This window comes from Cucumis melo, chromosome 1, assembly GCF_025177605.1.
Source record: "Cucumis melo cultivar AY chromosome 1, USDA_Cmelo_AY_1.0, whole genome shotgun sequence".
NCBI classification, from domain to species: Eukaryota; Viridiplantae; Streptophyta; class Magnoliopsida; order Cucurbitales; family Cucurbitaceae; genus Cucumis; species Cucumis melo.
The window spans coordinates 34,019,998-34,041,876 of record NC_066857.1 but is presented as its reverse complement, the minus strand read 5'-3'; the positions used below and the strand labels follow the sequence as shown (position 1 = coordinate 34,041,876).

At 33.7% G+C, this 21,879-nt stretch overlaps 2 protein-coding genes across 4 annotated transcripts; both read left to right on the top strand.

Annotated features, from left to right (window-relative positions):
• Window positions 1-2,599: 2,599 nt before the first annotated feature.
• On the top strand, window positions 2,600-12,124 carry LOC103499974 (uncharacterized). Of its 3 annotated transcripts, none has more exons than XM_008463151.3 (25): window positions 2,600-2,942; window positions 3,324-3,930; window positions 4,026-4,150; window positions 4,250-4,344; window positions 4,446-4,679; window positions 4,794-4,887; window positions 5,290-5,341; window positions 6,186-6,251; window positions 6,563-6,714; window positions 6,826-6,896; window positions 7,251-7,445; window positions 7,524-7,562; window positions 7,776-7,883; window positions 8,618-8,707; window positions 8,854-8,929; window positions 9,345-9,441; window positions 9,540-9,609; window positions 9,689-9,865; window positions 9,965-10,087; window positions 10,309-10,392; window positions 10,665-10,849; window positions 10,981-11,119; window positions 11,197-11,256; window positions 11,402-11,479; window positions 11,678-12,124. In XM_008463151.3, the coding sequence occupies exons 2-25, from the start codon at window positions 3,350-3,352 to the stop codon at window positions 11,789-11,791; spliced, it is 3,105 nt and encodes a 1,034-aa protein (XP_008461373.2). In that variant the 5' UTR covers window positions 2,600-2,942; window positions 3,324-3,349; the 3' UTR covers window positions 11,792-12,124. The 3 variants fall into 3 exon arrangements, with proteins under 3 accessions (XP_008461373.2, XP_008461376.2, XP_050943887.1); XM_051087930.1 differs by having other exon boundaries at window positions 2,612-2,937; XM_008463154.3 differs by lacking the exon at window positions 6,186-6,251.
• A 2,240-nt stretch (window positions 12,125-14,364) lies between these two features.
• Window positions 14,365-21,624, top strand: LOC103499975 (uncharacterized). Its single transcript, XM_008463155.3, has 8 exons — window positions 14,365-14,662; window positions 16,055-16,447; window positions 16,665-16,735; window positions 16,865-17,260; window positions 18,082-19,423; window positions 19,883-19,977; window positions 20,312-20,453; window positions 20,749-21,624. The coding sequence occupies exons 1-8, from the start codon at window positions 14,425-14,427 to the stop codon at window positions 21,432-21,434; spliced, it is 3,363 nt and encodes a 1,120-aa protein (XP_008461377.2). The 5' UTR covers window positions 14,365-14,424; the 3' UTR covers window positions 21,435-21,624.
• The last annotated feature ends 255 nt before the right edge of the window (window positions 21,625-21,879 follow it).

The window sequence follows — 21,879 nt, the reverse complement described above, 5'->3', positions numbered from 1 at the left end:
TTGTTGAGACTGAGACATGTATTCAAATTTTCAAAGTGGTTATTTGAAGATGGAGGAAGCGATTGGAAATGAAATCAATATTGCCATGCCATGTCTTATAAATGAGAAGAGGTAAGACAAAGGTTATCAAATTGTTGGCCGCTTAGCTTTGCTTAATGTTACAATCTTGTGCATTTTGTATTTTGAGAAACAATTTATGTTGTGAATTACATTTATTTTTTGTATTGAATGTATAATAAATTATTTCACCAAATGTGGATTTAACCGAAACTGCAATAAAATGAATTTACTTCAACAAAAAATGCTATAAAATGTCTTTATAGTAACATATGTGAGCTATATCTTCATTCTATATTATAACATTCACTATAGCTATATAAAAACGCTATAAATAGTTCCATACTTTTAATAACATCGATTGTAAGGATTTTTCGAAAAGGCTATAAAAAGTTTATTATAGGTTTTTTTTTTAGTTATTATTATATTCATTATTTATTGTAGTAAAGCTCTTAGAAGATTGTAGTGATACATGCAGAAGCCAATGCTTCATTGGTTCTTCTAGCAAAGTAAAATCATCAAATAGTGAAAATCCAATATTAATAGATGACAAACATATATGTTCTTTAAGTTCATTGGAATGTAAAGTGTAATTTTACTAATAATGTCAACATCATAGGATGAAAATTTACGAATATTTAATGAAAAGTTGAAGAAAAAGTATTTGACCAATTAATCACAGATATATTAGTAAATTATATATTTTGTTATTCAATAATTAATATAAATGAGTAACTTGTTAAACTCGTGCATATAATTTGATATTGAGGTGGGAGGAAGATTTTATCTTGATTCGGATGAAAAAGACAGTGTAATGGTGATGCCCAAAGACGAACTATATTGCATATTGCTGGTCTACAAAATTAACATTTTTTCATATTTTAGGTTTAATATACGAGTTTATAAATTGCGAATGATAATGAGAAAATGGAAATCAATGTGAGTGATAATATTGAAATGAATCAACGAGATATTTATGGACATAATTAATTTTTTTTTGGCTCAAATCTTAGGCATGTCGCGAAAATGGGTAGTGTCATAATGCTTTATATAGCGTTGCGACAGTATAACTTCACGAACAATGATGAACTAGACAATAATTCAGACACATTTTCGTAATTTCTCACATTTTTTCCGTTTCAACTTTGATTTGGCCATTTTTCGTTTTTTTTGTTGTCAAATCGGATTTTCACGATTTTTTGCTATAAACACTAACGAGATATATCAAATCTAATAAAAATGACTTTAAATAAGAAGTCAAATAAGCACATTTTGAATGACTAAACAAGAGTTCTATGAAACGAACATGTTAAAGCTAATCAAAGTGAGACTTTACGAACGAAATACTTACCTGAACTTTGCTGAAATGCTTACCTTGATGTGGTGTTTTAGTATCTTGATTAAGAATGGCATAAGAGAGAGAAAAAATATCTACTGATACTTTTGAAGTATGTGGAGATTTGATATTTGAGATATGGAGTGAAGAAGAAACAATTTATTTATTTTTTTTTCAATTTGAAAATCCCAACTAACTATTTCTTCTCTCTCTTTTCATAACCTAATTTTGTTATATATATAATCATCCATTTATTGCTTTAATACTTTTTGTTGATCAAATACATATTTATCTCTTTGAAACATTACAATGACGGTAATTCTTTTAAGAAATTGCAAAAAGTTTAATCAAGACAGACTTATTATAACACTTTTATTTACAGGAGTTGGTATATAACTTTTGGTTTTGCAATTTAATCTCATTGAAATTTATATTCATTCAAATTCAAAGAGATTTTTAATTACCTTTATGGCATTTCATATCTGTTTTTCCAACTTTTTATTTTATTTTATATAATTGATGTGAGAGAGTCGATCATTTCACTGTAAGAATATATTATATTATAAAATTTTTGTCATTTTGTATTTAAATTTAGTCCGTTCTTTTTCAATGATTTCTAAAATTAGAATAGATATTTACTATTTAAAATAAAGGAAAAAAATTTAATTCAATATTCAAAATTTACCTTCTAAGTTCATGCTTTTCAACTAAAAAGGTTAATTTTTATAAATACGGTAACACACAAAAATATTCATGGTGCTCCTAACAAAATTAAAAAGCTCTATTCAGTTGAATGTTATTTTTTTAAATATTTCAAGTTTTCCTTTGCCGTCTTTCCATCTTCTTTATTCTCTTCTATCTTTGTTTTCAATAAATCATACTTCTTGTACTATTTTTTAAAAAATGTCTTATGAATTACACGTGTGAGGGCAATAACCAATTAATCGTGTATTGATCGAGTATTTTTAGTATTTTTTATTGTGAGCCTATGACTTTTTTTCGTTTTCAAAATTGTTGAATATCGTGTAAATATTTGAGGGGTATATATTTTTGGAAACAGCGTTGTAAAAACATATATAATTGATGTTTTTAATTTATAAAAACAGGAAGAAAATAACAGTTGGGGGATTTTTTAGGTTACAAGTTGGGCCGGCCCAAATTATGTTGTAGTTAAAGAAAGTTTGGGCCAAGTTCTCTCTTCGTCTTCGTCTTTCACTTCCCGTAACCGAAAAAAAAGGAAAAACAGAAGAAGAAGGAAAAAAAAAGACCTTGTTTATGTTTCTGCCTTCTGGGGCGCTCTTTATCTCCGGCTTCCTCCATCCCACACTCCATCGCATTTCTCGCACCTCCTCTCGCCTCCATTCTCCTTGCCATGGCCACCAGCTAATGTAGGGCTACCGCTGGACGTCTATTTTCAATCCATTCTCCATCTTATTCTATCACCAACTGTATCAATTCACAGGATTCTTAAAGCTTTCAGATCTTGCCGGGGCAGAGTATTTGGAGGGAAAACAAGATATATAGCCTTTTCTTCTTTTTTTAATGTCAGGTACCTTTCTTTTTCTCTCTTTGAAGTTGTTTGGGATGAGTTGCGGAAGAAGCTATTTCGTTTAAGTATTACTCAATTATTTAGTTTTTTTTTTGTAAGTGCTGCTTTTATGAATCTATTGTATGATTTATTTTAGCTGTATTTTTAGATTTAATGTATATTTGAGGAACTTAGATGGGTTGTTACTTTCATTCCTGTGCTATCTCGTTATGTTTTCCCTCTCAATTTGCTGATTTGAAACTTGGTTTGGATACAATTGTCTTAAGTTTATTATTATTATTTTATTACTTTTATGTTAATGGAAGTAAATAGAAGTTATCGTTCTTTCCTGAATTTGAGCTTACATGGATGGTTGATGGATCCAATGTTTAAAAACTGTAGAGTGGTAGAAGTTGAAGAAAGTTGCAATGTACGCGAGAAGAATAAAGTGTAGAAATCAGAGATGGGATTTAGTGTTTCGGCCGTCCAAATATTTAAGCAGGCCGGATGGTCTGGATGGTGGTTATTATCAATATTTGAATTGTAAAAGTTTTTCTCGGAGTAGGTTTATACGAGACAATTCAATTACAAGACATCTTTTAGCTTCCTTGGGGGCACGAGGTGGCTACTTAACTTGTCAGGCAAACTTGGACCGGACTTCAATTTCATTTTTAAGAAGCTCTCAGGTACGTAAGTATAGTTCAGATGGTGATGGAAGGAATGCTAGTGAGGGTAAGTGTATACCTGTAAAGGACGCAGCAAATTTTGAGAAGGGAAAGGCTAGGGAAGAAGTAATCAGGGAAGATGTAAAACATACGGATTCTCACGCTGAACTTGGAGTACAAGATCAAAAGGAATGGCTTAAGAATGAGAAGCTTGCAATGGAGAGTAGAAAGCGAGAATCTCCATTCGTCACTAGACGTGAAAGGTTTAAAAACGAGTTCATACGAAGGATTGTTCCTTGGGAGAAAATCTCTGTTTCATGGGATACCTTTCCATATTACGTGAAGTAATCACCATCACTTTGATTATCTTGTTGTTCTTTTGACAATTATGCTATTATATTTTCTGATATAGGTCCGGATATTTTTGTTGGTCTTTTAGTGAACAGTCAAAAAATTTATTGGTGGAATGTGCTGCTTCCCATTTGAAGCACAAAAAATTCACTTCCTTATACGGTGCTCGTTTGACTTCCTCAAGTGGCAGAATTCTACTTCAAAGCATTCCAGGTAGGAAAGTTTCATTTCACTGAAGCAGTCATGCAATTTGAAAGTATTATATACTGATCTTCTTAGCTCCCAATGTTCTTTCAATGGTTCTACCTGCAGGTACTGAGCTCTATCGTGAGAGGTTTGTCAGAGCACTTGCTCGAGATCTAAAAGTTCCTTTACTGGTGCTAGATAGTAGTGTTCTTGCTCCTTATGTAAGACATGAAGCAAATCAGACAACTAAAGTCATGAACAAATTTCTTCCTAATCACGGTTTTACGATTTTACTAATTCTGTTATTCATCTTATGGTGCAGGACTTTGGTGATGATTTGGCCTCTGATGGCGAATCGGATGATGAAGCAGAATCTGGTGAGGATTGTGTATCAGACTCAGAGGATGAGAATGAAAACAGTGCAACTAACGAGGATTGGACAAGCAGTGGGGAGTCAAAATCAGATTGTAGTGAGAGTGATGAAGCTGATGCTGAGGCAACTGCGGAAGCAGCCCTTAAAAAACTCATTCCATGCAACCTTGAAGAGTTTGTGAAAGTATGTTTATGCACTTTTTTCTGATAAAAAAGAGGAAATTTGTGTTATTGGATCAACCCACACCATGTAGAAGAACTTATTCCAGGTTTTCTGATTGTTGTTTACATGTGGCAGAGTGTGAATGGAGAATCTGATAGTTCTTCTGAGTCATCATCACAATCTGAGCCTAGTGAAACTTCTGTTAAATCAAACAGGCCACTTAGAAAAGGTAAGACGTAGATTCTATTTTCAGTTTTACGATTGTTACCTTTGTCTCATTTGATACATCCATATCTCGATTACATTTTCCTCTAATAGTGTTGAATACCCACGTTCTTTATATGCTTTTTTGCACATGCTTGTATGTGTTTTTATGCATGCCCTTTGCATTTTTCTTCATGAGATTATAATCAGTTGTGATGGGATCATGAGATCTGCATTCGAATCCCAATATATCTGATAAGAAGTACTATGTGCTGTTGTAGCTAGTTGTAGTTTACTAATCAATAAATTCTTCCTTGTATAGTTAATCTTAAAATGTTTTAATAAAATATTCTACTGATTCTATTGCATTCATCTGCTTTAGGAGATCTTTTATTCTTTTTTCTTAACTCTTTATATTCTACCTCAGGTGATCGAGTGAAGTATGTAGGGCCTTCTATAAATGATGAAGCTGATAAGAGGTGGCTTTCTAACTTTGTTTTTTGGCACCATTATATGATTTGAGTACAAAGCATATTATTCTTTCTTATTCCGAAGGTGGGACTGTGAGATGTATTGGACATTCGTAGGACCTTCTAACTTCTCTTTTGGAGATTTAGAAGAAATTTTTAGGGGGATTTTGTTTATTGCTCAAGCAGAGAGCAGAGTGAAGTTTGGATTAGGCTCCAGTGCTTTTGATTGTTGTTGACCGGTTCCCATCAATGAGTTTTGTTATTTATCCTGCCTTTTCTTTTTTAGTTCAACCAAATAAGAGATGCCTGTTATTATCTCCCCAGTCTTTACAGTTTGGCTTCTACATTCTTCCCTGTATCTACACCAGCATTTATCGTTAAATAGTAAAAGATTGTTTGTTTTTGTATTATGTGAAATGGCTCTATGAGTATCAAATTTATCCTCAAAAGCCTATCATCTGCAAGTTCTATATTTTTCTGTTCTGTATCATTATGCATGTTTTATTGTTTTTTGTTTCCACTGTTCATGTGATTAGTTTCTTATTTTTTAGTCTGAGATGTTTGTTTGTAGAAATTTCTTGTGGCTCTTATCAGAGAACAGTGTTCATTGCAGTGTGGAGTGTGGCTTCTAAATTTATGTGTTTTGATGTTGTCCGGGTTAGTTAAATTGCTAGGATCTAGGTTTAGATAGCCATGGTACTGGAATGCTTGTTGGTTGGATTTTGTTGATTTGAACAACTTAAAGCATTCTGTTGGGAGTTCAATAAATTGGTCTGGATTCTGAAGGCCTGTTGCTGATCTCCTCCCCTATGTGAACTCGCAACCTGATTTTGAGAAATAAAATGCATCACAGGATCACATTGGGGAAGATATCAACATCCGAAGGTCCAAAAAGTGCATATACCATTATTCGTGGCAGGTGGGTTGGTAAGTCACCATTTGTGTAGAACTCTGAAGCTTCCTCCTTCTTCATTTGTATTTTATTTTTTGAGTACAACAACATTTGGGGTGTGAAATTGGTCGATGTGAAAATGCTTATGGGTGGTTTGATGTTTTTGGATTCCACCTTCTTCTCAGTTCTCATTGTATTATGTGATCTCTTTCTTATGCTCAACTAATCTATGATACTGATTTGAAGGAAAGAAATTATTGAATTGTTTGGAGTTCTTTCTGCATTTTGATGAAGCCAGCGTATGTTATGATTTGAAAGGTTGTTTCATGTATCTGTAGGCCTTTATCAAATGGCCAACGTGGGGAAGTCTATGAGGTCGATGGAGATCGAGTTGCCGTAATTTTGGATGTCAATGATGTAAAACCAGATGGAGACAAAGAGGAGAAATCCTCAGAGTCTCCACCAAAACCTCCAATCCATTGGATACAAGGTGATTTCATATTTCTAGTTAAATTGGTTTCTAACAAGGAATTATTGGACTATTTTGGACCTTAGATTCTTTCGGTGTTAAAGAAAATGATTATATTTATTCTCTCCCCAGCTAAGCACATCGAGCATGATCTTGATACACAGTCTGAAGACTGCGTTCTTGCTATGGAAGTTTTATCTGAGGTAGAAATCTTGCATAATTTCAAAAGTTCTTATTGGAATGGATCTTTTTGTATATTCGTTTATGGGAATCAAGGCTCCTTTTAATGGAAGGCACAAAAATTGAAATGGGTAATCAGCCTGAGGAAGGACCAAAAACTCCTTCCCTTGGCATCAAAGTTTTGTAAATATTATTCAATTCAAAGGAAAAAAAAAGGAGAGTTCCAGAAGAACTTTTGCACAGAATAATATCCTAAATTTCCTATTCCCTAGTGTAGAAATGTTCCCCATACTCCTTGGATACATTAATGATAAAATAATCTTATTATGCCTTATTCTGACATTCACTTGTGATTGATTTTGCTGTTCTTTTTGCAGGTGGTTAACTCGATACAACCCATCATTGTCTATTTTCCAGACTCTTCTCAATGGTTGTCTCGAGTAGTTCCCAAAGCCAACTGTAGAAAATATGTTCAGAAGATTGAGGAAATCTTTGACAAAATATCCGGCCCTGTGGTTTTGATTTGTGGGCAGAATAAAATTGAATCAGGCTCAAAGGAGAAAGAAAAATTTGTAAGCACTGTGGTTTTACTGAAGTGTACCTAGACTTTCTACTTCTGAAAGCAAAACTTGACTCTTTTTTTTAACCAGACTATGATACTTCCAAATGTTGCACGCATCGCCAAGTTGGTAATGATCTTTATACTTTATACTTATTTGTTTATTATTTTTATAATACAGTGTTCTTTATACTTGTCGATTTTCTATTTTCTTTTTTCTTTCCTTCTTTTTTTATTCTATTTTATTTTTTATTTTTGGTGTTGTTTGGTGGATAGACAAGATTATTTCTTAACATCTGCTATACCATATGCTAATTTATTGCTATACACTTGTATATTCCAGCCTCTATCATTGAAGCGTCTTACAGAGGGACTTAAGGCGACGAAGAAATCTGAAGACAGTGAAATATATAAGCTCTTCACTAATGTTTTGTGTTTGCATCCTCCCAAGGTAGCTGGAATTAATATTTGCTTTTTAATATTACAAATTATTACTATTTTTAATGATCCTGTCTCTTTGTAGTTTTCTTTTAAAAAACAAGAGCACTTCTTATATCCTCTTTCACTCGCTATTTAGTTTTGTCCTTTTATAGTTTTTTAATTGCTTGGTGTTCCTTTAGGAAGTTGAAATGTGAGGGCTCATGAGATGGCATTTTGTGATGTGAAGTTAACAAAGAAATTTTAGTTGTATTTTATTCCCAAAAAAATGTAGATATTGAGTTGTTACATTCTTAACCAGTGACTCTTGGGGCAACTTTGGCTTGATTCCAGTGCTGATCTGGAACTTGTTTTTGCGACTTAAATATCCTATTTGGCGGAATGGTTGGTGTTGAGAATCTCACATGGGATAAACCAAAGAGATTCAAACTCTTTATAAGATGGATGAGTTGCTTCTCTCATTGTCAATTGAGTTTGAGATAGAACTTCATACTATCAAATTTGGTATCAAAACCATAAAGCCCAATCGGGTATTCGGTCTAATAAAATAAAATTGAGATTTGATTAAGATTGGGGAATCCTAAACAAGCATCATATTGAAGGAGGCATGTTGAGAATCTAACGTTGGACAAACTGAGGGAATCAAAAACATTAGACAGTTGAATTGTTTCCTCTATACAAGTTCTTTTTATTGATCTTTATTTACTTCTTTCAGTTTTCATGTAACCTATCTCATTCCTCGTACAGGAAGAAGAAGTCCTAAGAGCTTTCAGTAAACAACTCGAAGAGGACAGAAGAATTGTGATTTCTCGGAGTAATTTAAATGAATTACATAAGGTATGCAAATGCATTACATGGCCTTTAATGGTGTACTCAAGTTGACAAATTACTTTTTGAAAACTTCCTTTTCTGATCTTTTTGGTCACTCGAAGTCAAGTTTTATATGTGGCACATGCCTGATGTCTCTCCCTCTCTCATGGCAGGTTCTCGACGAAAATGAGCTATTTTGCTTGGAATTGTTGCATATAGTTACTGATGGAGTAATATTGACGAAGAAGAGTAAGATACAACTCTAATTAAAAATTCAATTTCCTGCTTTCGTAACTGATCACAGTAATTTGTATCCTCCAATATTGGGCATGTGGAATAGAAACACTGCTAGTTTTACATTTTCTACCTTTCAAACTTCTTTAGAATATACAAATAGTTGGTCATCTTTCTATCTGTTTCATATGATTAAGTGAGGATCACCAAGAAATTGATTCATAGGAATGATGGCTCATTTCTTCAGCTTGTACTTATACATATTGCATTTTGAACTCCAAAATGCATACACGTAGAACTAGAAGCATGTAAGAGCACATCCAAGTTTGGATATATGGGTCTGGTACAACTTATGAGTTAATAGTTCTTTCATACGAGCTTATTTATTTATTTTTCTATGAGATCATGTCTGACATCTTGATAATAGCAGATGCTGAAAAGGTTGTTGGCTGGGCTAAAAATCATTACTTGTCGTCATGTCTGCTTCCAAGCATAAAAGGGGACCGCTTACAGCTGCCACGTGAAAGGTTTTAATTTTGACTTTTAAAATATTACTTTTGAGATTGCGGTTTTGAGTTTTGACGGGTGTGCAAACACTATGGTTATTTCTTATGCTTGTGTAAAGCCTCGAGATCGCAATTGCAAGATTAAAGGATCAAGAAACAACTTCTCGGAAACCCTCTCAAAGTTTGAAGGTTTGTAGTTAAGTATTCTGAAAGTTGATCCCTGGAAATGTTTATACATTTCTTCGCATCTTACATTTACATGCTACAGAACCTTGCAAAGGATGAGTACGAGAGCAACTTCATTTCAGCTGTGGTACCTTCTGGTGAGATTGGTGTGAAGTTTGAAAATATAGGTGCCCTTGAAGATGTGAAAAAAGCACTTAATGAATTAGTAATTCTTCCAATGAGAAGGCCAGAGCTTTTCTCTCGTGGGAATCTGTTACGGGTATGTGATTTTCTGCTCCTATCTCTGTTTAGTATACATTTCAAACTAGGAATCATTACTTGGAGTAGCAGTCTTTTAACTTCATAAAAACTTCATCAGCCCTGTAAAGGAATATTACTCTTTGGGCCACCTGGAACTGGGAAAACACTTCTTGCCAAGGCACTCGCTACCGAAGCAGGAGCAAACTTCATCAGTATAACCGGATCAACACTCACATCTAAGGTTTGTCTAGGATGTCGTGATATCTTAGACATTTTATTGAATTTAAGGTGGTTCTGTCTGTTAACAACTGGTTTGAATATCACAAATATGTTAGCAATAAGTGAATAACTCAAAACTGTCTGCGTGAGATTTACTTTACTGTTCTTTTTTTGTGAGGATGCTGTCTTAAGTTGTGTTATGTTCTCTGAAGATTATTATGGTTTTCTTGGTTCTGCAAACAGTGGTTTGGTGATGCTGAAAAGCTTACAAAGTCCCTTTTCTCCTTTGCCAGTAAGCTAGCTCCTGTCATTATTTTTGTTGATGAGGTGAGTTGTATTTATCAATTATTAAGATATTTATGAATGCCATTCTTTTTTTTTTTAATACTGTTTATGAAATCAAATTTTATATTTCCTTTGAAATTGTCAGCTTTTTATAATAATTTGATGAAAACAGTTTAGCTACCAAAATTACTAGAAGTAGTTTTAATTATATTTCCTTTTTCTGCTCGAAGATATTTATGAAGTTATCTGGATATTGGAAAAATATCGTTCTTTTTTCAAATTTTCATTTTCTTTGTGTGGATTTGTTATTTTAGGTTGACAGTTTACTTGGTGCCCGTGGCGGTGCTTTTGAGCATGAAGCTACAAGAAGAATGAGAAATGAGTTTATGGCAGCATGGGATGGATTGCGTACAAAGGACAGCCAACGAATTCTTATCCTTGGTGCAACGAATCGGCCATTTGACCTGGATGACGCTGTCATTCGAAGACTACCCAGAAGGTAATTTTGATATTCATCTTTCTGTAAGGAAGAACTGGACTGGAAGGAAAACAGAATAAAAAATTAAGTGGAATCAATATGTCAATTTAGCTGTTGATAGTTGTATTACTTGTTTGCTTGTTATTTATCAGAATATATGTCGACCTTCCGGATGCTGCAAACCGTATGAAGATTCTTAAAATATTTCTTGCACAAGAAAATGTAGTACCTGATTTCCAGTTTGATGAACTTGCAAATGCAACGGAGGGGTACTCTGGCAGTGATTTAAAGGTAAGATCAATTGATAGCATTAAAAAGAATCTTGATCGTAAATCAAACTTAACATACATCACTCTTTTGATTTGTAGAATCTTTGTATTGCTGCGGCGTATAGACCCGTGCAAGAACTTTTAGAAGAAGAAAGCCAGGTAAATCCTTTGCTTAATATAGCTAGTTAACATGCTATTATACTTGATTTGGCAGTCTTCAACTTTAATTGTATCTATTCCACAATGCACTTTGTTGGGAAGATTGCCGACTTGATTTTAAATTGTTGCATTTACTTCACTCCAGGGAGGCCAAAAACAAAGAGACTCTGCTACTTCGTTGAGGCCACTTAATTTGGATGACTTTATTCAATCAAAAGCCAAGGTATGTCCTCATATTCACCAATTTGAACTTTTTAAAAAATCCTTGACTAAAATAAGTTTCAAGGACAATCTTCCCTTTGTGTACCATTTTTTTCTGGCTAAAATTGTTGCCAGATCGATTTTCTTGGTTGTCATTGTTGCTATATTCTTCTGCCTTCAACAATTTCTAACTAACCAATACTCTGTTTGATGCAAACAGGTTGGACCATCTGTTGCCTTCGACGCTACAAGCATGAATGAACTAAGAAAATGGAATGAACAGTATGGAGAAGGTGGTAGCCGGAAGAAATCCCCCTTCGGCTTTGGAGACTAAGGTAAACACTTAATTTTATTCAGAAGTAAGAAAGAAAATAGAAGAGAAAAAAATAATAATGCCCATTTAATTTATATTTCCTAACTGGGACACTTCCCATTCCTTTCTTGAGTTCAATAGAGTTAGGCTTCATCTCTTTTTAATGTTTTAGCTTCATTTGATGCCCAAGTTCTCTTTTTGTAACATAATATTATAGAGACCATGTTCTTCTCTCATAGTTTAATAAGTTCTTTCTTTCTTTTTGATCGATATATAAATATTTTCCTACTTACTGTAATGGCTCTTTGAAACCCAACATTTTAACAAGTTATATCAAATCGGAGGGTTGTTTGAGGCTGGTTTCGATTCTTTTCTTTTCCCTTCCCCCTTGGGATTATCGAGCACTTCTAAATCATCTATTTGTCAACTCCATTATAACTCATAACTTTTGTTATAGGTTTTCAAATTTTTTGCTTTGTTTCATGGTTAAACATCATTCTGGTGTTCATCTATTTTGAAATTTGTTCTGTTGTCTTTTATACTTCCAAATATTTTCATTGAATTCTCCTACGTTACTTAACTTTTCCAAGTAAATTACAACGTATTACGTGTAACACGGGTGTACAAACTGTTCTAGAAATATGTCCATGACATTCTTTGCTAAATGCAAATTATTAATCGTTAATAAGTTTCTATAAATGTCAAGAATTTCACATAAAAAATTGATAATTGATAACTATGAAAAACATGCAACAAAATGTCACTGAATATATTATATAACCTAAATTACAAGTATTTTGGCTGATTAAAAAGATATAAAATGTCTATTAATTATCAATTTAGATCTTTCGATTTCTTTTCTCCTTTGAAATATCTATCTGCATCGGCGTTTTTGTGAAGTTGGTCAACACTTCGGTCCACCTCAATTGTTGTATGGAATGAAAAATGATATCTCAAGAGGAAGAAAAAGAAAAAGAAAAAAGAAGTAATATTTAAGTACCATTTTGTTCTTTTCTGTAAATATAGTAAATTTTAAATAAAGTCTCAGAATTAATTTATCTTAATTGTTTCAATAAGAATTACAATATGTACATGAATTCTAAAGTTTATTGTAAAAATGTCAAACGATATGTTTTTTAAAAACCAATAATAAATTCAATGCAATTGAGAATTTGCCCGGTCTAACTTCAATGCAATTGAGCTATTTTTTGAAAACATTGTTTTTCTTTCTTTGCCATTTGAAGATGTGAAATACTCACCTTGTCCTCAAATTTAATTAAATCACTTTCTTCTTTCGGTTTTAGGGTTTTCTCATTGATGTTTCTTCACGTTATTACCAAAACATTACATATAAAACATGATCTACGTAAAATCGCATAAGAACGAGTTGACATTTAGTTAAAACGTAGTTGTATTCATAAAGATATCAAGTTTTTTTTGAAGTCGCAGGTGTGCGATTGTTTAGGGTTTAGGGTAGAGACGTTTTACTCCAAAAACTGAGATAGAAGTAATACATTTAAGTCGAGAGTGAAGTAGATATATTGCATCTTCAAAAGGTAAAAAATAATTTGTTATAAAAAAGATGCTCTTAAATTTCTTATTCATATCTAATTTGAAAGCAGATTTTGGTGATGGAGAGTGGATCTTGAGGAAGAAAGTGGTTTCTTCTCGGTTTGCTGAGATGATGTAGTTTGTAAGTTCATCAACTTGAATTCTGAAACGTCGGTGTGAAGTTGGATTTTATTTTTATTTTTTTCTAAAGAAAGTTCATTGAGGAGGACAATGGAACTAATGCATCAACACTAATAACATTCAAAACCGAACTTTAGAAGTTAGAAAAATCCCAACTATGTTTCACATCTTTTGGAGTAGAAGGAATACAAAAGCCAATGAAATTAGCAAACCTAAAAGTATACAGAGTTACAATAAACAACTTTATTACATACACGAAAAATGACGAGGACGACGCATGATCCATTGTAATTGCCCCTTTAAGTAGTTCTTACACCATTTAAGTTTCAAAATGTACACATTGAATCTTTAAGGTTTGATTTTGCCTTCAATTCAATCCCGTATCAGAATACTATAATTTCATCTTTAAATTTTTGAGTTTTCTTTCTATTTTGGTCCCTAAATTTCAAGATTTTATATTTTTAATCTTAATTTTTTTTATTGTAATTATGAAATATACTTTTAAATCTAATTTAAAAAATGGATAAAAAATAGTAAAATTTAATTAATTATAATTCGTTTAATTATTTCAAATTTATTGATATACTGACAAAAAAAAAAACATAATATTTAGTAAAAAAATAGATGCTAGAAATGTATTAAAATTTAGGAACCAAATTAAAAAATAAAAAGAAGTACAAAATTTTTCCTAGAATCTAAATAGAAACAAGAACAAATGCTTTCACACCAAAAAGATATTTTTAGTTTTTACTTTAAGAAATAATCACAAACCTTGTTTCTAATCCACATATGTTGAAACGACATGTCGGATAGCTACAAAACGATTAGGGAACTACTCGGCACCCGACCCGACCCAGTTTTTGAGGTGGGCACCCATTTCATTTCATATCCTTTTGAAATTGGGTCTCGAAAACTGAAAGTTGGGAGTCTCTGCCGACTGCCACTGCGCCATTGATGAAAGAATGAATTCAGCTGTTGAAGCTGGAAGAAGACTGTGCGAGGGATTTGGTGATGGCCGGTTCTATACCGACTGTGAGAAAACGAAGCTGTTTCTGGTGGTTGTTGCCGCTCTTTTGGCATCCTTGGTTGTCCAATCTAATGCATCGGAGACAATTGGAGAATGGCAAATTCTTACCAGACAGAATTTTTCTTCTCAGATCAGACTTCATCCGCATATTCTTCTTCTCGTCACACTTCCCTGTAAGTTTCCTCTCATTCTGTGATTTTGGTTTTGTGCCAGAAGTGATCAACACCGGGTAATTTGAGCTAGTTGTGGACTGAGTGTATAGTTTTCTTCTGTTTTGATTATAAGCTATTTTTCGGTAGTATGGCGATTTTTACTGCATTTTGACTGATTTTGTTTATTGCGGTTTCTACTTCCATGACGGTGTGGCAAGAAGAGTAGTCTTGGAGTAGTTTAACTAGAGCGATTGGTTGAAGTTCAGAGGCTTCGTCTTATGATGTTGATGTTTTCAAGTGCCATGAAGAGTAGTCTTGGAGTAGCTTGGTATTCAATTTACACAGCAACTGTGTAAAACGAAGCAAAAAAAGTATTGGTTAATTCAACACCCAAATTCTAAATTTTAGGAGTAACTTGTTTATTACAAGGAATAGAATCTTCGCCCAAGGAAATAAGCAGAAATCAAGCTCGCAAACATTTTTTCTATTAAAAAAAAATCTGATAAAGAATTAAAGTCATTTAATTGCAGCTATGATGGAGGATAAGAATTTTTTCAACGAGAAAGATTTGGACCGAACCAAACCAAAAATATCTTCTCCACCTTATCTTAAAAATCCCAACAATTTCTCTCCGAAGTTCAGAGCATTGATTTTCATTGTCTTCAAAACATTTGGTTTCCTTCTTTGCCCACAGCTAAAAAGTGCTTGAAGGAGAATTTTTTTAATTATGGAACGGAAGCACCACTCTCTTTGAATCGTTGTAAAACCTTGATCCTAACTTCCCAAGAGGTTGAAAAAAAGATGTCATTGACCTTCATGAGCATTCACAAAACAACGGTTTTGATCTTTTGTTTGGACTCAATATAGGTGTGAGTTTCTTTTTAAACTAGTTGTCAGCCTTTTTTCCTGATATGCTGGTTTTAGGCCTAGGATATATAAGCTTGGAAATTAGTTACAGAAAAGTAAACTTGGTTCTCTGTGAATTCCTCTTGAACATGATCCTACTACCAATGTACGATCACCTGCTTCAAGGGAATATTCTGAGCTAAACAGTATTTTACAATTAGTCATCTGAGAAGTGAATATATCTGGGGCCTCTACTTAGTTATTACTGGTAACTGTTTAATATGAATGCCGGAGTATTTTATTTCACAGATCTTCTAACACAATATCATATAGTCTTAAATAAAAAATAGAAAAAATCTAGGCTTCCTGAATTTTGGAAATTGGTGATGTAATTTATTTTAGATGATAGAATTACATACATATATATATATATATATATATGTATGTATATATATATATATATGTATATATATATATATATATATATATATATATATATATATATATATATTTGTTTGTATATATTTGTTTCATTGTTGGTGCATGATCAATTATTCTGTTGTGCAGGGTCTGGTGAGTCACGAACACTAAAGAAAGATATAGCCCATCTGATTGAAAATAGAAAAGAAAGCTATAGTTCATTAAAGCTGATGTTCATGTACAGAAACTCGGAGAAGATGTTAGCAAATGCAATTGGTGCTACTTCAGAGGAGACAAATGTTATTTTCTACCATCATTCTGTATCTTACAAGTACCAAGGGAGACTAACCGCTCAAAATATTGTATTCTCTATTTATCCATACCTGTCACTATTGCCTGAACAACTTCCCCTTACGCACTTGAATACCCCTGAGGACTTGAAGTCATTTCTTGATTCCACTGACAAGGCCTTGCTCCTCGTGGAATTTTGTGGATGGACCCCAAAATTGTTGTCCAAGGGGATAAAGGGCAGTGTTACAGGTCTGTGATGATTCTTCTGTACCTCTTGGCACCCTCAGCTTTGCTATTTCATTTCCGAATGTACAAAGTACAATTCATTTTATTTTTCGTTTTGCAAAATTTATCAACAAAAACATTTCTTTACACTTTCTTTGGTCGTATTCAATAGCTACTCCATATGCTTCATCATTATGTTTTGTAATTTCTAGAATAACATTTCCTCAACATTTTGTTGCAGATGATCTTTTTGAAACAACTGACAAACAGATGGACGGAATACAAACATTGAAAGGGAAGAATAACAGCAAGGTGGCTAGCTATTTTTATTTACCATTATATGATTGGTTGTAGAAGATAACAAGAAAGATGTTTATTCCAATAAATTTCTCACATCTTTCTTCTCCCTGCCTACACCCTCTACTTCCTAAAAAACAACAGCATCATAACCAAAATGCAGACATGATGTGTGGTATTGAAAAAGGATATGATAGAGTTCCATGGTTTGAGGAGTTCAGTTCAGGAAACGATACTTGTGTAGAGACTAACTGTACCAATGAATCTTTTCCATCATCTTGCAATAATGAAGAGTTCATGCGGTACAACTCTTTCTTCACAAATTTATTGGCTGTTGTCAGAGAATTCTTCCTGCCCAGAGAGAAGCATGGGTTTGGTCTGATTTCTGATAGATTGATGATTTCTTCTCTTGGCATTGAAGATTCGGATTCATGGCTTGCAACACTTCATTTTGCTGGATGTCCGAGTTGTTCAAAAACTCTAAGAGCAGATGATGACCTTAAGCAAAATTTGCAGATGAATAATTTCATTGTTTCAGAGGTCAGTTAATTTGCCTTCAAAGAAAGATTTTCTATTCATATCATTTATGTTGGCCATTCCTTGCTGAGAGAGAGAGGTGGGGTATGGGAAGGTACCACGCAACCTTGCAAAGATTGCTTTTATGTTTGATTGATTTCTCTATGATGTATATGTAAATAGACCATCATGATACTTTTTTCATTATAAATGATCATGCCTGTGTTGTACAAATTACACCACTAATAAATTTTTTGCATAGAGACTAAGTGTCGGAATGAATCTTTTCCATCATCTTGTGATAATGAAGAGTTCATGTACTACAACTCTTACTTCACAAATTTATCGGCTGTTGTCAGAGAATTTAATCACATCAATAAAATCTTTGTTTCCTAAAAAAGAAAAAAAAAAAAAACCCTACTAAACTGCTTGTTAGATATTTTTATTTTAATGAAGTTGATACTCTAAGATCTTGAGGATCTAGAAAATGAACTTCAAATGTGAAACATGGAAATTGATGTTTTTCTTTTATGATTGTCTTAAACATTGTACGGAAACATCACGCCTTAAACAATATTCAAAGGGGGAATAAAACACAGAAACATAAAAGAAAAACAATGAATCTTAAAACACAGAAACAACATAAAAGAAGATCTCAAACATGGAAGTATGACACTGTTTCTTATTTGCGTGAGCATTCAACAATCAAGCTTATGTTAGATAATGGAAAAAGGGTTAAGGTATCTTCCAGCTTTGAAAGGAAAATGGAGTTTATATCTGGAAACAACAAATAATACAATTCATTTTTATTAATATACTTTGTTTGGATTTGTGTTATCATTTAGCTTGAAGTAGATGGGAGCGGTGAACAGCCTACTTTGCCTGTGAATAAGCCATCTATAATTCTCTTCGTGGATAGATCATCCAACTCATCTGAGTCCAATAGAAAAAGTGAAGTCGCTCTTCGGGATTTCAGAGAATTAGCACAACAGTATTACACGTCATATTCCATCACTGAACAAGGTGGTAACAAGGTAGAGAAACCTTTGCTCCAAAAGTATCCAGTTATGAGAAGTCCCTTGGAACCTCCTAGACTAAAGCTGTCTTCAGCATCCCGGTTGATTAAATTGGAGAATAAGATGTCTTCTGTCATGATTGTGAATGAGGGAAAAGTTGTCTCTATGGATAAATTAGCTTCAGAATTACAAGGAAATTCATTGCATGAGATCCTATCACTCCTTCAGAAAAAGGAGGCTGGGTTAAGCTCCCTTGCAAAGAGTTTAGGTTTCCAGCTCTTATCTGATGATATTAACATTAAGTTAGTGGATCCATTGGCTGATGTGACAGAAGTTCAATCTTTAGAAGTGTCTCCAGAGACCTCCCAGGAAGGCACTATAGCACCTAGTGTTCAACCGGATGAAGATCAGTCGATTAATGGCAAATGCATGTCTCCCAAAGAGCATGGGGAAGCTTCAGAATTTTGTACCATCGAACCTACTCCTCAGGAGGATAATGAAAAGAGAGCTAGCATTCATGCAGTTGAGCATGATGATCTTATACAATCTGATGAATCAGCTACCGACCACATTCCTCAAAACATTAAAGTTGAAGGAAAATCTTCTTTAACAGTGGAAATATCAAGGGATGAGAACCTCCGCTTCCAAGGTTTTGAAGGTTCATTTTTCTTCTCTGATGGTAACTACCGATTACTTAAAGCTTTGACAGGTCAATCGAAGTTCCCTGCTTTGGTAATACTTGATCCTCTTCTGCAGCAGCATTATGTCTTTCCGCCTGAGAAAATACTAAGCTATTCTTCACAGGCTGATTTTTTAAGCAGTTTTCTCAATAGAAGCTTACTTCCATATCAACTGTCTGAATTTGTTAACAAGAGCCCTAGGGCAGCCTTTAGCCCACCATTTGTTAATTTGGATTTTCATGAGGTGGATTCTGTTCCTCGGGTTACTGCTCTTACTTTCTCCAAACTTGTTATTGGCTCCAACCAATCTGAATCCTTAAATACTCTCGATGCTTGTGGCAAGGATGTGTTGGTTTTGTTCAGCAATAGTTGGTGTGGTTTTTGCCAGAGAAGCGAAGTAGTTGTTCGTGAAGTTTATCGAGCTATTCAGGGTTATTCTAACATGCTTAAGAGTGGAAGTGGAAATGGAAATGAAAAAAATATGTTAAGTGGTGAGTACTTCATTGCTTGTTCTCCTAAGGAGTGATGGTTGTCTATTGTTTGTTGTTTGTCTGTCTTTGTCTTCTTCTACCTGTCCAGTTTGAAAATGCATCTGGATTTCGGTTTATGGGAATTTTACAACCTGTCTTAACATGATAATGACATGATAATTACTGATTTGCTCATTGCTTTTCAGTGGTTTCTATGACTTGATACATAGCTTATCTATTTTATAATATTAATTTATTTGATGTGGTATTCTAGATTAATTCCCGTTTTACTCCTATTCTTCTCACATCATTATTTATATAAGAAATTTTATGGAATGTTGGTTGATTTTTGGTATTAGAGAAAATTTGCTTTTACAAAGATGGTAGCAAGTATTTTTCTTTTATCCATTGAATGTTTAAATCAATTTTAGAATGGTCCAATAATAATAGTGTTTGTTGTATTCACGCTATATTTTGCAGAAACTCGGGCGGATCTACTGTCAAAACTCCCACTAATCTACTTAATGGACTGCACACTGAATGATTGCAGTTCAATTCTAAAGTCATTTGATCAGGTGCCCTTTTCAGGACTGACATCTGTTTTTTTTTCTTCTAAAAACTTTTCTTTTATTTTAATGCCTTTCCGCTATCAGTGTTTTCATCGATTGTTTTATCGAATTGTTGGTGAACCATTACAGATGGTATTTCCAATAATATTGCATATCTTCAAGAAGGTTCTCACAATATCAAAATGGATAGCTTTCCAATTTATGTCCTTGTAAACTAGTTCAAGTCAATAGAGAAGTTAACCTTTGCGTAATTTTGTATTTTGTAACCAAGTCAGTGATTAATTTTGTATTTGCGTCTCATTGTTCAATAGTTAACCTTTCGTTAATTTGTAACATGCAGCGAGAAGTATATCCTGCACTTTTGTTATTTCCAGCAGCAAGAAAGAAAGCTATATTGTATAAAGGTGATCTAGCAGTAACTGATGTTATAAGATTTGTCGCAGAACAAGGAAGTAATGCCCAACATCTTATCAATCAGAATGGTACTGTCCGACTAAGACTTTTTATTATCCCTTACTACTTTGCTTTCTCAGGGTGACATGCTAGACTTGCACTTTAGAGGAATTTTTAAAACTCTGGTCGAGAGAACATTTATTGTCTTGACTCTCACTAAAAACTTTACTGGAAGATGACATTATTTTGGACATTTGGCTGGAGGACGCCTTTAGACAGGGATGTCCTCAGGAGTAAATTTAAATACGGAATTGAACTTGGAAGAAAACAAACATTTTCCACATTTTGTCTGGAATATAACTTGCTGGTGGTTCTTTTATATAGGAATTCTATTGACAATGCCAGACAACAGAATTGGAAGCACCAAGTCATTTGAAGATGCAAGACCTACTCATTCTCAAGAAAAGGATAATATTCCGATCGAAAAGTACCATGAAGTTCTAGTGAGAGACAGGAAAGTGGAAAGTGCTATGAGATTCAGTCACATAAATCTTCATATCACAAATGATGAGGATGAGTCATTACCACATATAGGCGTTGGAACGATGTTAATCGCGACAGACAAACTTGTTGGTTCTCAGCTTTTTGATAATGCTCAGATTCTGATTGTCAAGGCAGATCAAACCATTGGTTTCCATGGCCTCATAATCAACAAGCATATCAAATGGGATTCTCTTCAAGACATGGGAGAAGGTTTAGGTATCTTAAACGAGGCGCCTTTATCTCTCGGAGGACCACTCATTAAACGCAAAATGCCACTCGTGACGTTAACTCAAAAAGCATTTAAAGATTTGCAACCTGAAATCCTACCAGGCATCTACTTCCTGAATCAGGTTGCTACCTTACATGAAATAGAAGAGATAAAGTCCGGCAATCACTCAGTTAGTGGTTATTGGTTTTTCTTGGGTTATTCAAGCTGGGGATGGGATCAGTTGTATGATGAAATTGCTGAAGGAGTTTGGAGATTATCCGACGATGGCGCGAGTTACTTAGGTTGGCCGGAAGTTTGACAACTTTTATATGCATTCGGAAGAGCTTTTAGAGCCTAACAAAACAGGTCAGTGCACACGAACTAATTAATACACAAGTGAGACCATTTGATTCGCAAGATAGTCATAATTTGATGGTGTACAAATTGGTTGTGGCTGGATTTTTGTAAAATTGCTTTTGTTCCTTATATATGTTTATTGAATTTAAAAATGTTAGTCAAATTTTAAAATTTAAAATAGATATATATTTATTAAATTTGATTGATTTTTTTTTAAAAAAATTACAATAAAGAAAAATAAATGTGGTTTGCGTTGGAGGTGAAATAAAAGCATGAATAGGGTTTCTTTTTATAATTTTTTTTAATAACTTTTGAGCTATAGAAATTGAACTAAATGGTTTTCACGAATTTGGATTATTCCTCGAGAGAATATTTTAGGGATAGATCAAATTGGAACTATTTTTAGT